We start from the raw sequence: 14,069 nt of genomic DNA on the forward strand, positions 1-14,069 counted from the left end.
AACATGATGAAGTGCAACAAGGGCAAGTGTCGAGTGCTGCACCTGGGGAGGTCGAACCCCATGCACCAGTACAGGCCGGGGGCTGACCTGCTGGAAAGCAGCTCTGCTGAGAGGGACCTGGCAGTCCTGGTGGACGACAAGCTGACCATGAGCCAGCAGGGTGCCCTGGTGGCCAAGAAGGCCAGTGGTATCCTGGGGTGCATGAAGAGGAGCGTGGCCAGCAGGGCGAGGGAGGTTCTCCTCCCCCTCTACTCTGCCCTAGTGAGACCCCACCTGGAGCACTGGGTCCAGTTCTGGGATCCCCAGTTCAAGAAAGATGAGGAACTCCTAGAGAGAATCTAGAGGAGGGCTATAAAGGTGATGAGGGGACTGGAGCATCTCCCCTACGAGGAAAGGCTGAGAGAGCTGGACTTTTTTAGCTTGGAAAAGAGAAGACTGAGAGGGGATCTCATTAACGCTTACAAATATCTTAAGGGTGGATGTCACGAGGATGGAGCCAGACTCTTCGCAGTGGTGCCCAGCTCCAGGACAAGGGGCCATGGGCACAAACTGAAGCAGAAGAGGTTCCAGTTGAACACGAGGAAGAACTTCTTTACCTTGAGGGTGACAGAGCACTGGAACAGGCTGCCCAGGGGGGTTGTGGAGTCTCCTTTGGAGATATTCAAAGCCTGCCTGGATGATGTCCTGTGCAACCTGCTCTGGGTGAGCCTGCTTTAGCAGGGGGGTTGGGCTGGGTGATCTCCTGAGGTCCCTTCCAACCCCTGCCATTCTGGAATTCTGTGATCTAATCCTGTAACATTTGGGACATGGGCAAGGGGGATCAAGCTTAATTTGACTGAGTACTTGCCTTCAAGCTCTTTCCAGAGCACAGTAACTGAAGGTGGCAGCAGCCAGAGCTACAACTCAGATCTGTGTGAGGAGGAGTGGGGAAATGAGATGTGAGGAATGGCTTGATGTGCAAATAATGGGCCCTTCCGATGTTAGAAGGATATGAACATTGGCTGAAAATCACTCTAACAAACATGGAGTTGCAAGCAAATTTGGAAATGAGGCTTTATTTAATATTTTTAAATTGATACGGGTAGCTTATAGTCCCAGCTAGTAGAGTCGGGTGATTGGTACATGGAAAAAACAAGTTTTTTTTGTTTGAGAATTAAGGATTTGGAAACCAAATAGGTCAGAGAGCTAGAAGTATAGTCTGCTTCACTGCAACTCTTCAAAAGGGATGAGTGTACGTATTCTTTTGTACTAATAGGAGAACACAAAAGCAGGTGCAGGTGTGGGGTTTAGTTTTAACCCGCACTCAATTCAATAGCAAAATATTTCCATGATCTTTTTTTTTTTTACACATGCTCAAGTATTATTTTAAAATATAAAATGCTGTCTGTGGGGGTATGCGTTCACATACATGCACAATGTAGGTGTTTTAAATTGTTGGAGGAACTTGGTGTGTGTTTGCTCCACCTGTGTTCTGTTTTGTGTTTGTATCCTTTCTTGGGTGTGTTTTCTGGGCATAGAGATGATAATCTCTAAATGTCACAGTGTACAAGAGTTGTACTATTTTTGCATTTGTCCTCCTTGCTGGTTGCTTTAAATTGTTGGACTTGTCCAATCTACCTTTATTGCAGGTCAAGATTTCTAACTTCTCAAGTCGAAAGAAAGAAAAGTAACATGTACATACTATGAATGCTTAATTCTAAAATATTACTGCTTCCTGTCACTGAGAGACAAGTAGGATTCTGAAGTGCAAGCTGTATTTACTTTTTTGCCAAATGCTACTGAGGGTTAATTCCCGGACGTGAAGTCTAGCTGGCTTCTCTGGCATTAGGGGTTGTGCTCCCTCTCTTCCTCCCCAAACCTTGGTTACCTTTAGCTGTTTCTGAATTGAGTAATTTTCCAGCTGTCCCTTAACTTCTGGGGGCATGTTCTCTTCTTGTAGTACGTGAAAGTAGTTGTAAACATCTCTGTGCTGCTCTGTTTGTCAGGTATCCAGTGTTACATTTTGTTGTGTGTTTGTTTGAACCTTTTTCCCTTGGGAGAAAGGATTATAACGCAGCTTGCCAAGCTGCTTTAGTACTGAAGTGTAATGTGATATTAAGCTATCTGAATATACTTGAATGAAAGATTTGTTCTGTTGCTTTCCTGTTGACAGTTACATGCAGTTCAACCACAATTTGATTGACTTATGCTTTGTTGCAGGAAAAAACTAAATTCCAGGCACTGTTTTAATCAATGACTTTAATCACCATGATTAAACCTCTTTTGTGTGTCTTTTTTTTTTTTTTTTTCTAGTACAGAGCAGTATTCAGAGGTTCCAAGAGAAGTTTTTTATCTTTGCTTTAACACCTCAGCAGGTCAGAGAAATCTGTATTTCCAGGTAAGAAGTAAGAGTGTGGCCTATAGCATAGGTAAACTTTTGCAAAATTTCAGGAGAAAGTGTGGGGGGTTTGGTTCATTTTATGCATCGTGTAAGCTTGCAGATGCAGGGTAATAATCCTCACTGAAGTTATTCTGAGCTTATGTGCAGTTGGGGTAAATCCTACGCCACTAAAGAGTTAACAATTACTTGGTTCCAAATAATTGTGACTATTTAGAGAGGTGGTAAGCTTTTCTTCCCTGCACATTTCCTGACTGCAGGAATGGAAGGCTACTTTTGTCCCAGGGTTCATGTTGTTGCAAGACCTGTGGTGGAAGCCAAGAGAATTCATAGGATTTTCTCCTCTCTGGCAACATCATATTTTGTTGTTACTATGAACTCTCAACAGAGGATCATGATCCTAAAGTCCTGCTTAACTTGCAGTGGCTAGACAGAGGTGTCACTGATAAGATTTGTTCAGTAAAAGAAAAATAAGAGCGAAGTGTAGTGATGTTGGGACAAGTGTGCCAGTTCTTCCTGCATATGACTGGAATATGAGATCTTCTGTCTAAATGGGTACTTCTCTTTTTCTTTCTTTTTGTCACAGGGACTTCTTGCCAGGGGGCAGGAGAGATTACACAGTCCAAGTTCAGCTAAGGTACCTTTTTCATAGTTTTCTCTTATAACTTCTTAATTGGCTCATGTACCATAAGCCTAGATGTTGGTGGGGATGTATGAATGTGGTGACACTGACTTGAAAATGATGCTTTTCTCTTTTTGGGGATATAGGTTATGCCTAGCAGAGACAAGCTGCCCTCAAGAAGATAATTACCCTAATAGTTTGTGTATTAAAGTAAATGGGAAGCTGTTTCCTTTGCCGGTAAGCTTGTTTGTACATATTTGTGGCTTCTTTGTGACTTGTGGGAGGGGGGTGTGTGTGTTCTGTAATGTCAGCTTGCTAAAACAATCAAGTTGGTTATTGTTACCACTCAAATTTCTCCTAGTTATTAATGTTAGGCATGTAGTTTGTACCTTTGCTGTGTGGGAGCCATTAGTACTATTAATCATGTTACAGTCACTGCATGGATTAATTGTATGTTAGCCACAGATAGCAAACCTCCTCTGTTGCAGTTAACAACCAAATGTGTGGTGGGTTGACCCTGGCTGGATGCCAGGTGCCCACCAAGCCGCTGTCTCGCTCACCCTCCTCAGCTGGACAGGGGAGAGAAAATATAACGAAAGGCTCGTTGGTCGAGATAAGAACAGGGCGATCACTCGCCAGTTACCGTCACGGGCAAAACAGACTTGACTTGGGGAAATCCAATTTAGTTTATTACCAATCAAATTAGAGTAGGATAATGAGAAATAAAAACTAAATCTTAAAGCACCTTCCCCCCCACTCCTGCCTTATTCCTGGGCTCAACTTCACTCATGATTTTCTCTCACGCAGTCCCTCAGGAGCAGACGGCTCCAGCCTGGGTCCCCACGGGGTCACCAGCCCGGCCAGCAAACCTGCCCCAGCCTGGGCTCCTCTCCCCACGGGGCCACAGCCCCTGCCAGGAGCCTGCTCCAGCGCGGGCTTCCCACGGGGTCACAGCCTCCTTTGGGCACCCCCCTGCTCTGGCCTGGGGTCCTCCCCGGGCTGCAGGAGGGGATCTGCTTCCCCGTGGGGTCCCTGGGCTGCAGGGGCACAGCCTGCCCCACCATGGGCTGCACCCGGGGCTGGGGGGAATCTCTGCTCCGGTGCCTGGAGCCCCTCCTGCCCTCCTGCTGCACCCACCTGGGGGGCTGCAGGGCTGCTCCTCTCACGCCCTCCAGCTGCAAATGCCCGCGTGTTTTCTTTTTTCCCCTTTTCTTAAGTACATTATCCCTTGACTACTACTTGACTGCTAGTAGCCATCGCTGTTTGGGCTATCTGTATTTGTGGTTGGCTTGAGTTCCTTCTTGTTATGGGGGAATGGTATCACCTTCTTGTGTACAAGTCTATGCTGCTCTGCATCTGTCTGCTTAGAGCAGAATTCATTGCGGGGATGAAGAACAGACACGTTTTAGCATTCCTAGCATTTGCAGATACTGGAACAGAACAGTGTTGGCAGTCACATGTGTTGCTGGTGTCTGATGCTGCAGAAGTTAGTATGCAGGTAGGGTCACCTCAAGGCTTGAATATATACGAAAAAGGAAAAGCCCTCCAATTATTCTTGAAAAATCTCTAGGATAGGTATCTCTGTACAGTAAAACAGAGATGAACTCTTTGCAACCCATTCTGAAATGGTTCTGGAAGCTTCAGAAGATGGAAAAAGTAGTGTACAGAGGGTTGGGGTTTTTTCCAGCGGTGGCTTTGGAAAAATGTTGTGCGGAGAGAGGAAGTGTGAAACCTTTTTTTCAGAGTATTTGTCAGCTTCCTGATGTCCTGTACCCTTCCTCCTGCCATATGCAACCATGACTGCTTTTTTTGGCTTCTACTTGGCTTAAATGAGACTCTCTAGCTTCTCTTCCCCCTTTTTCTTTAACCACTCAAAAATTCTAGCTGTCTTCAGTAAGAGGATTTTCTGGTCAGCATTTTATGCAAATGCCAGTTACTTTCTTTGTGACAAACCTTAGGATTTCATCCTTTCTTCTTCTGCAGATTGTCTTCCTTTCTTTAAGCTGCCCACCAAAAAGAATTGGGTCTGATGTTATCCTGTGGACATCAGTGTCTGCTGGTTCTCAGCCTTGCTAATACGGTGTACACCTTGCTATGCTGTGTTACGCTATCCATCTTCTGTGTAGCATATGTCACAGTCGTAGCAAAACTTGTTTGTAATCTTGGATTATTGTTTTGCTTTAGATCTAAATCCCATAGGTTCTTCCTGCACATTGTAAGATGATTCTTTAATCTGTTCAGCAGAAACTTTAGGTGAGAAAGTGAATAGAATCACAGACTCATTTAGGTTGGAAAAGACCCTTAAGATCACCAAGCCCAACCGTTCCCCTAACCCTGCCATCCCACCACTAAACCCTGGCCCTAAGCACCTCGTCTGCCCAGCTTTTAAATCCCTCCAAGGGTGGGGACTCAGCCCCTTCCAGGGCTTGACAGACCTTTTGGGGAAGACATTTTTCCCCATGTCTGACCTAACCCTACCCTGGCACAGCTTGAGGCTGTTTCCCCTCCCCTGTTGTCCGTCACCAGGGAGAAGAGGCCGACCCCCACCTCACTACAGCCTCCTGTCAGGCAGTTGTAGAGGGCGATAAGGTCTCCTCTCAGCCTCCTCTTCTCCAGACTGAACAACCCCAGTTCCCTCAGCTGCTCCTCCTAAGACTTGTGCTCCAGACCCCTGGTGACTATTGTCTTGGCAACTTCCTTTCCTCCTTCAATATGAGCTGAATGGCAAATACAGTCTCAGTCTGAGTGTTCCTGCAAACATGTTTTTTGTTGATTTGGTCACTGTCTGCATCCCTCTGGGGGTTCCTTTCTGTTGCAGGAAACATAAGATAACTTCTTTGCTTCAAAGGCAGCTGTTGTCCAACTCTGTAACATTGGTGTTAGGTAGTTAATGAGCGATGCCAGCCTCTATTGCCAACTTGTACAGTTCTTAAGTGAGTACTGTTCTAGCTTTCCCTGGTATAGCAGTTCATGCCTCTGCAGATGTCTGTAAATTATTCTTGGTCATCTCCTTGGCTGCAATCCTTACCAGAAACTCCACAGAAATGCTGCAGGTGTGCCAGTACTGCTTCAGGTTGTGCCAACTCATGTTAACATGGTGTTTTCTTGTAGTCCTACAACTATCCTTGTCCTACTCTTACAGTATTGGTTGTGACTTCAAAGGAGTAGGTGTAGAGCCTTGCATGCTGGTGTCTTGGCAAGTAACAAGGATTTTATGCATAATGTACTACAGCAGGTGGTTCTCCTGTTGGCTTCTCCTGTAGGCAAGATAAAACACAAAAGTCCAGAAAGGTAATTTGCTTGTCTTCTCGGGGGACCTCCATAGACCACTGCAGGTCTCTTTCAGAAGACAGAATCAAATATGTTGGGGCAGGTTGGAATTGGCCAGATGGAAGAGCAGTCATGCTTTCTGTGATGGATCTTTTTTTTTTCCTGGCTATAGCAGATTCCACCTGCTTTGACTAATATGGATGGTTCTTGCAAGAAGTGTGGAAGACTTCAAGACCCAAATCATGTGGGGACTTGCTAGCTGCTGGGATTAGCAGCCTAACTAAACAGTGCTAGACCGCGCTGGCTGTGATAGGCAAGCGGGGTGCTCTTTAAGTCCTGGGAGGCTAGGAAGGGAAGGTTTTAAAGTCTTCTAGGAGTACAAGACTGAATCTGATCTCAAGGTCATTGCTCTGTGGAAAAAAACATCAAAAGCTTGACTGAAATAAAGCACGTGTGCTGCAGAGTTGTCTCTCAAAAAGAAAAGTTGCGAAATAAGAGAGAACTTGCATCCTTGCTCTCTTGAAAGGAAGGCAGCTTCGTTTTAGGTTGGAGACCAGCAGGGTCATTGAGATGGTACAGTATGTGTGGAAATACTCTCCTACATATTGCAGGGATGGTGTGTTTGTCCACATAAGCTCGTTATAAAGTCACCATAGTAGAGAAAGGCCTATTACAACAAAGCCATTGGGATCTATACTCCATAAATGGCTGCAGCTGTTAGTCTGATTAAAGAAATGGCAAATCATTCATTCTTTTAAATGTGAAGTTGTCAGCAGTCCCCATACATCTGCTGCCTCTTACGTTCTGCGATAAAGTGCACGTGGAAAGGTTCCTGATAGCTCCTGGGTCACTCATCATCTGGGATGAGAACCATCTTGGAGAGAGTTCTGCAGCCGCTGCGGTCTGCCCTGCTGGCCTGGCAGGCCTGCACTGTGGAAGCTCCGTCAGTTTTGTCACTGCAAGCCAGAGCCCTGTCTGAAATTAATGAAGGGCAGTGGTGAGGCACAGCCAGGGCTTGGTTGTCAGGTGAAATGTATGGCCTAGTAGTAACAGGGCTGCTTCGGAAACCTAGGAAACAAGATGATGGCTATTGAGCCCTCCTTGGATTAAAGGCAGCGATTCTCCTGTGGCGTGCTTGGCTGGTGAATGGAAGAGGCTGTTTAGTTCTGGTTTTTATTTTCAGACTTAGCGCCTTTCAAAGTAACTCTTTTTTTCCAAGCACTAGGCTGTGAATGTGTGTGTTCCTCTGGGTAAAAAAATACATGCATGGGGTGTTTTTTTTGTTTGGTGTGGTTTCCACCCCCCTCAGCTTATCCTTTCTGGGAGAGTTTCTTGTATAGAACAATGCTGTCTTTAAACTAAATGAAATCGGGCAGTCTGTTCTGTGCCAGACAAAGGGCTGACATTTTTTTATTGGCATCTTTCCGCTGCAGGATGAGTTGGTTTTGAGATGAGTGGACTGCAGGCTGCCTGTGTGAGCTCAAAACGGAGCTTCTCAGGGTTCCTGTTAGAGGCTGGCTCGCTTTCGTAGTGACAGACGCTAGGTGTGCTTGATATGAGGCAAAGCAGACATCAAGGAGATGTGGAGCTCTTGGAACAAGACTTTATTGTTTCTTAAATAGAATCAAGTGTTTTCTGGGTGTGAAACACTGAATTAACTCTTTGTGACTTGCTGTGTCTGTCACTAAAGCTGTGTACTTGCGATGTTCTGCTCTCTTTCAGTGGAGTGAGGGGAAAAAAAGGCCAAAGCATCAGTGTTGCTTTTTACTCTTCCAGTGAACATAACCTGGACCAAAACTGTGTTCTCTTCCACCTTTTAGGCACTTCTGTAAAACCACTTTAAAATCTAAAAACACTTGAAAATCGTGGCTGAGTTAGGGTATCGAACTGTCAGAGCAATATTTCTCAGAGTAAGCGTAGAGCTTAGTCTCCAGCCTAGAGAGCCTCTAGGTTTACTTGCTTCCCATAGATCTGTTTTTAAAACTAACAAGTCTGTTTCAGCAGGTTTCAGAGTACAGCAGGGCGAGCTGGTAACACTTTCCTTGTGCTTTCTTCCCATAGGGATACGCTCCACCGCCAAAAAATGGAATTGAACAGAAGCGACCTGGGCGCCCCTTGAATATAACATCTCTAGTTAGGTTGTCCTCAGCAGTGCCAAACCAGATTTCCATTTCTTGGGCTTCTGAAATTGGAAAGGTAAAAACTGTACGTTCTGTAGGATGTGGAAAGTTGTAATAATAACCTGTAGTAATGACCTGATCTAGCGTTCCTTCTACCCTGCTGCCTGATGTTGCTGGCGAGGCATACACCAGCAAGTGTTTGGTGTTAGGTGGCTGACCTTATCCGTGCCAGGAAACAAAGTTTGCTATAGAAGTGTGGTAGTTTACAGTAACGTATATAAGATTTGCATATGGATGGCAAAGACTTCCTTATAGAACTCGCATGAGAAAGCCTGCCCTTAGGGGTTGCCTGAAATGTGTGTCAAAAATACCTAAATCTGTTTGTGGTATAAATAGTGTGAAAAATGAAATTATGCAGTTCTGTATTCGAAGGCATGTTTCTCAGTATCTGTTGTACCTGTCTGTTGGGGAAAGCTTTTTAAACTGACCAGATGTGCCAGGCTCATGGGGGTGGAAATACGCTTTTTTTTTTAAGTTTTTATTTTTTAACCGAGTAATACTAAGTAGTTTTCCAAAAGCAATTTTTACTTCATAGGAAGAAGCAGTTAATGGATATTTCCATCTCTGTTCTTTTGAGATTCCCTTTTTTACAGGAAAATGGCCTCTCTGTACTTGCAAATAAACCAAAACAGGGGTGGAATTTCCAGCTCGGAAAGCTCTTGGATGGCAGGTTGCTGGGAAGGTTTTACTGGGGAGGTGTGAGGCTGCTGGTGTGAGCTGTTTATGGGCTTGATGGATCTCAGCCATGCTTGGTTGGACCATACATGTGCTCCGTGTGTGTTTGTAATGCAGGGTATCTGAGCAGCGTGGTTTTTTTCTTACAGGTGAAGATCGTTTTGGAAGTTTGGGTGACCTGAGGGAGAAGTGACTCAGTGTGGGGAAGGATGGAGAGCTGGGGGGGAGGGTGTGCGTGGAGAAAGTTGAAGCCCCTTCATAAAGCAATTCTTCATGGAAAGCTGCAGTGGGGGAAAAGCATGCTAGGCTTCAGGAGGCAGGAGATAAAGGGGATGGTGACTGAAATGTGATACCTGTTGCCTTCTAGTGCGTGTAGTCGTTAATTGTAGTTGAAAAGGAATTAGCTTTTAAAATGGCTGCGCTGCTGTGTAGAAATCCCCCGGTGGGTTTACTAAAGAAAGAAAGGGAGGGTGTGGGGAGTTTCTGAATTCTTCCTAGGTTTAAATAGCTGTTTTAGCAGCCCTTTCAACTGTTGGTAAGTCAAGAACTGCTTACTTCTCTGTGACTAGTTGTGTAAATCCTTCTGGATTCAGTTATCAAAGTGGCTTACCTCTTACTTTTTTCTTCCAAGTCAAAATCTGTGGACCAGACACAATGTGTTTCGAAGTGAGACTCCATTATAAGCTTTTATACACTAATATTTAAAAAAATAAATTGGAGAGAAAGTTAATATTCAGAAAATAAATGAAGGGCAGTGCTGACAGCAAAGTGTGTCTGCTTTTTGTTTGTGGTTTTTTTTTCTCCTCTAAAACAGAGGTGGAGGGAAAGGTCTAAGCCGTGCTTGGTTTAACAGGGGTGCTCTGCTCCAAGTATCGGAGCTCGCGTAGCGGCCGTTGCTACCCACCCTCTAAATGAGAGCCTTGGGGACAGCGGGGGTGTCAGTGGGCTCGCGTGGTAAGGGCTTATTGGCGTGTACTTGACTGATAGTGGGGGGCTTCTGAGCAAAGGAGGCATTAAGCCCACAGAGGTGGTCAGACTTGAGCCTATAGAATTCTTTCTTTAGGCAATAAACAGTGCAATGTATGGTTGTTCTTTAAGGGGAAAAAAAAAAAATCAATTTTTTTTGGTGGTTTCCCATGCATTTCGATAACTGCTTCTCTAGGTAAGAGCTCGTTTTCCTACAGGTGGTAAAAGAGGAGCAGGGCAGTAGGTGTTCTTGTTTAAAATTCTTGTGCAGTACTCGGACAGGATAGGAGCCATAAGAAGGTGGCTGGCAGGGAGTGCGAATAAGAGCTGTCGGGTTGTATTTGTTATACAAATGAAACCATTATTATTCTGCAGTAGCGGGACTTGCAGGATTTTCTCTTCATTGACCTTGAAGAGAGTGAATGCTGAACAAAAGAAGCTGGCAAGTGGTGTGAATTAGGGAAGAGTAGTAAATGCTAGGAAACCTGGCCAGCCTCAGAGGAGTGGATGTGGTGTAATGAGGCTTGGCTTAAAAGTGTGGAGCGAGTTAAAGGTACAAAGAAACTGGTGCAGCTGTGTGCCATTTGAAGGTGCTGTGTTAGTACCTGTAAGAGCATTCATCTCCTCTTCTGTCATGTGATTTGTCTTTGAGCTCCCCGCTAACGGGCTGACACTGAAGAAAGGGAAGGATTTAGGAGACAGATGTGAGAAGATCTGAAAGGCTGCATGTATGAGAGGCTGCATGTATGAGAAGGTGTGTCGCCAGTCTAAATCATCTTTCCAAGGAAAGAGCCCAGATTGTCTCTCTGTTGTGGAATGACTCTTCTTGGTTAAGTCACGGCTGGAGTAAAATAATTGGACTTGATTGGCAGGAGAATTCTGGACAGATATTGGATTCTTTTGCAGTAATGAAGTTGTCTGTCAATGATTTTCATAAGTATTAAAGCAGAACATCTGCGTGTTTTTGTTTTTACTGTACGCTACAACTAGTGTAAATAGTAATCTGTTGTCATAGTAGAAGTACTGTGTGAGATCGATATTTAACCTCTAATCACTCTTTTTGTAGAATTACTCCATGTCTGTGTATCTCGTTCGTCAGCTCACTTCAGCTATGCTTTTGCAGAGGTTAAAAATGAAAGGTATCCGAAACCCCGATCATTCCAGAGCACTAAGTAAGTCCGATTAATTTGCCTGTCTGCACTTTCGGAGGGTGGTTGGTGGCTCTTTAAACTGGTAATACATGAGGAATTTGCAGCAGTTTTGAAAAGAAAGTCTGTGCCCAAGGTATCAAAGGTGCTGTGGCTGAGGCATCACGCGTATTTTCAGTGAGGGTCCCCGAGCCGGTAGGGAGGCACACCTAGAGATCCCACCTGGAATGTTCTTAGGGAATGCCGTGAGCACCACTTACTGTGGTGGGCTGTGAGGTGCAGGTAGATGCCCTGAGTATGGGTTCTACTCACTTGCATGCGATGCCGATTGTCTTGTCTTTGTACCTCGCTCGCTGAGGTGTTTGTGTTCAGTTTTGGGCCCCTCACTACAAGAAGGATGTTGCATTGCTGGAACATGTCCAGAGGAGAGCAACCAAGCTGGGGAGGGGTCTGGAGCACAAGTCATACGAGGAACGGCTGAGGGAACTGGGGTTGTTTAGTCTGGAGCAGAGGAGGCTGAGGGGAGACCTGATCGCCCTCTACAACTACCTGAAAGGAGGCTGTAGGGAGGTGGGGGTCGGCCTCTGCTCCCTGGTAACAGATGATAGGACGAGGGGGAATGGTTTGAAGCTGCGCCAGGGCAGGTTTAGGTTAGATATTAGGAAAAACTTCTTCACTGAAAGGGTTGTCAGGCTCTGGAATGGGCTGCCCAGGGAGGTGGTAGAGTCCCCATCCTTGGAGGTATTTAAAAGAAGGATAGATGAGGTGCTTAGGGATATGGTTTAGTGGTGGGATGGCAGGGTTAGGTTAACGGTTGGACTCGATGATCTTAAAGGTCTTTTCCAACCAAAGCGATTCTACGATTCTATGATTCTGATGATGATTTTATTGATCTCTTCGCACGTCGGGTTGAGTTTGCCCTGCTAACCATTGTGGCTGTTAGCGCGTCTGCCGTGCACCCAGCAACCTCGTGATGCCCAGTGTTTGCCAGTCGCTTCTAAATACTGAAACTATAGTTTGATACTGCTGTGAACTAGTTTTCTAGACGTTTACATTTTTTCTGAATAGCTGGAAATAAAGTAAGTCGCAAATCAAGATTAGTGTTTTAAATACCGATGTCTGTGTATAACTTGTTAATTTATTTTAATAGTTAAAGAAAAACTAACTGCAGATCCTGATAGTGAGATTGCCACGACCAGTCTGCGGGTATCTCTGATGTGTCCTGTAAGTATGGCTGGAAACTACCATACACAGGTTTGGGTGTTCATCTTTAGCGTGGAGCTGGGCTGGCTTTAAAAGGTCCTGCCTTAGGAACTTAAGTGGCTTTGGGTTTATATGGGTTCATGAATACAAAGTAGTGGGTGGAAGGTGCATCTGCAGGCACCCGAATGTAGCAGCGTTCAAACGATGACGGTTTAGAACTGTGGATGCCTCAGCTGTAACACAGTCAGACTCGAGTCGCTGCTCGTGTGTGCATAGCGAGGTCTTTAGCAGGAGTAATCTCATATACTGAGGCATTCCAGGCTAATTGGGCAGGGTGACAGCATAATTAAATGGCACAGTAATAAATAAAACTTTGGATCTCTTCATCTTAGGTGGTATTGCTTATACTGCCAGCTACTATAACAAACAAAAAGCCGGATCACCGCCTAGCAAGGTCACGCTGCCTTGGGGTTTCTCTTTCCCAGGTGGAAACTGGCCTCGTGTCAGTGACGGGTCTGTGAAGTCAAATGTTAAAATGGGTATAACGCCGTTCTGAGTCTGGCGTAACTGGAGCTCACACAAACGCTTGAAACGTTTGGCTAAGAGAAAATCGATCAAGCGGGTGCTCAGCCGGTCTTTCAGTAAAAATGAAATCCTGGAAATAACATGGATGCAGTTCCATTTAGAAATGTTTCTGAGTCTTTTCAAGTCGGTGAAGACTTTGAGGATGACGTTAATGTTCTCCGGGTGCACCGTACGTGCTTTGGTAGGGCGGATTTGCCTTGCAGCGACCTCTGCGCTGGGCGCCTCTGTAGCGAGGAGAGGCAGTTACTCCACCGAGAGCCTCCCGATTTCGTTGTTAGCCATCCAGGCCTACTTCACTGTCTCTGTTCTGACGCTCTTTTAAATGCATCTCCTGCAGCTGGGAAAAATGAGACTGACAATCCCGTGCCGGGCTGTTACTTGCACACACCTGCAATGTTTTGATGCTGCTCTTTATCTCCAAATGAATGAAAAGAAGCCTACCTGGATCTGCCCTGTCTGTGACAAAAAGGCAGCTTACGAGAGCCTAATATTAGATGGGTAAGAGACTGCATTTGCAGATTACACAATTACTGAAAAATCTTTCATGGCGTAGTTGATAGCTGCTGTTGTGACTTGAGGTTCAGCCATTTCACACTGTTTTCTCTTTCAAAATACTTTCGACTGGGAGGAACCATTAGACTCTGTTAGTTTCTTTTCCCATTTCATGAACTACGTAAGTTTATTTCCTAACTGCATCATCAAACTCTTGAGCCTCAGTAGGTTTTCTCTGGAGAAACGCAAATGCGGCATCTAAGGATAGGTCTCCTTTTTATGTGACCCTATTTCTGAAGCTATTGGCTTTAAACTTTAACACATAAACAAGTGTCAGACTTGATTTAAAGGATGGTGATTTCTGCTTCTGTATGGAAATCTGTGAATTGCATTAATGTCGGGGCGGAATGTGGGTAGGTTGGGATACTCGTTTAGGTTTCAACGTCTGCAAAGGCTGTAATTACAGGCTCTCGGGTAAGGTGAGCTAGGGAGAGAGAGTACATAGAGTACATAGAATCACAGAATCGTTTAGGTTGGAAAAGCCCTTTAAG

The 14,069-nt window shown here is 45.2% G+C and overlaps 1 protein-coding gene across 6 annotated transcripts in view; it reads left to right on the forward strand.

Annotated features, from left to right (window-relative positions):
* Window positions 1-14,069, forward strand: part of PIAS2 (protein inhibitor of activated STAT 2) — a 28,120-nt gene that overhangs the window by 6,367 nt on the left and 7,684 nt on the right. For all 6 annotated transcript variants that reach the window (XR_004843163.1, XR_004843162.1, XR_004843161.1 and 3 more), the window contains exons 3-9: window positions 2,293-2,377; window positions 2,964-3,014; window positions 3,146-3,236; window positions 8,331-8,465; window positions 11,157-11,262; window positions 12,389-12,462; window positions 13,364-13,524. Coding sequence is in view for 3 of the 6 variants with exons in the window: in XM_009647694.2 (XP_009645989.1) it covers window positions 2,293-2,377; window positions 2,964-3,014; window positions 3,146-3,236; window positions 8,331-8,465; window positions 11,157-11,262; window positions 12,389-12,462; window positions 13,364-13,524 (703 nt within the window). In the remaining 3 variants the exon portion in view is untranslated. The remainder of the gene's footprint in view (window positions 1-2,292; window positions 2,378-2,963; window positions 3,015-3,145; window positions 3,237-8,330; window positions 8,466-11,156; window positions 11,263-12,388; window positions 12,463-13,363; window positions 13,525-14,069) is intronic.

This window comes from Egretta garzetta, unplaced genomic scaffold (genome assembly GCF_000687185.1).
Source record: "Egretta garzetta isolate BGI_Z169 unplaced genomic scaffold, ASM68718v1 scaffold179, whole genome shotgun sequence".
Lineage (NCBI taxonomy): Eukaryota > Metazoa > Chordata > Aves > Pelecaniformes > Ardeidae > Egretta > Egretta garzetta.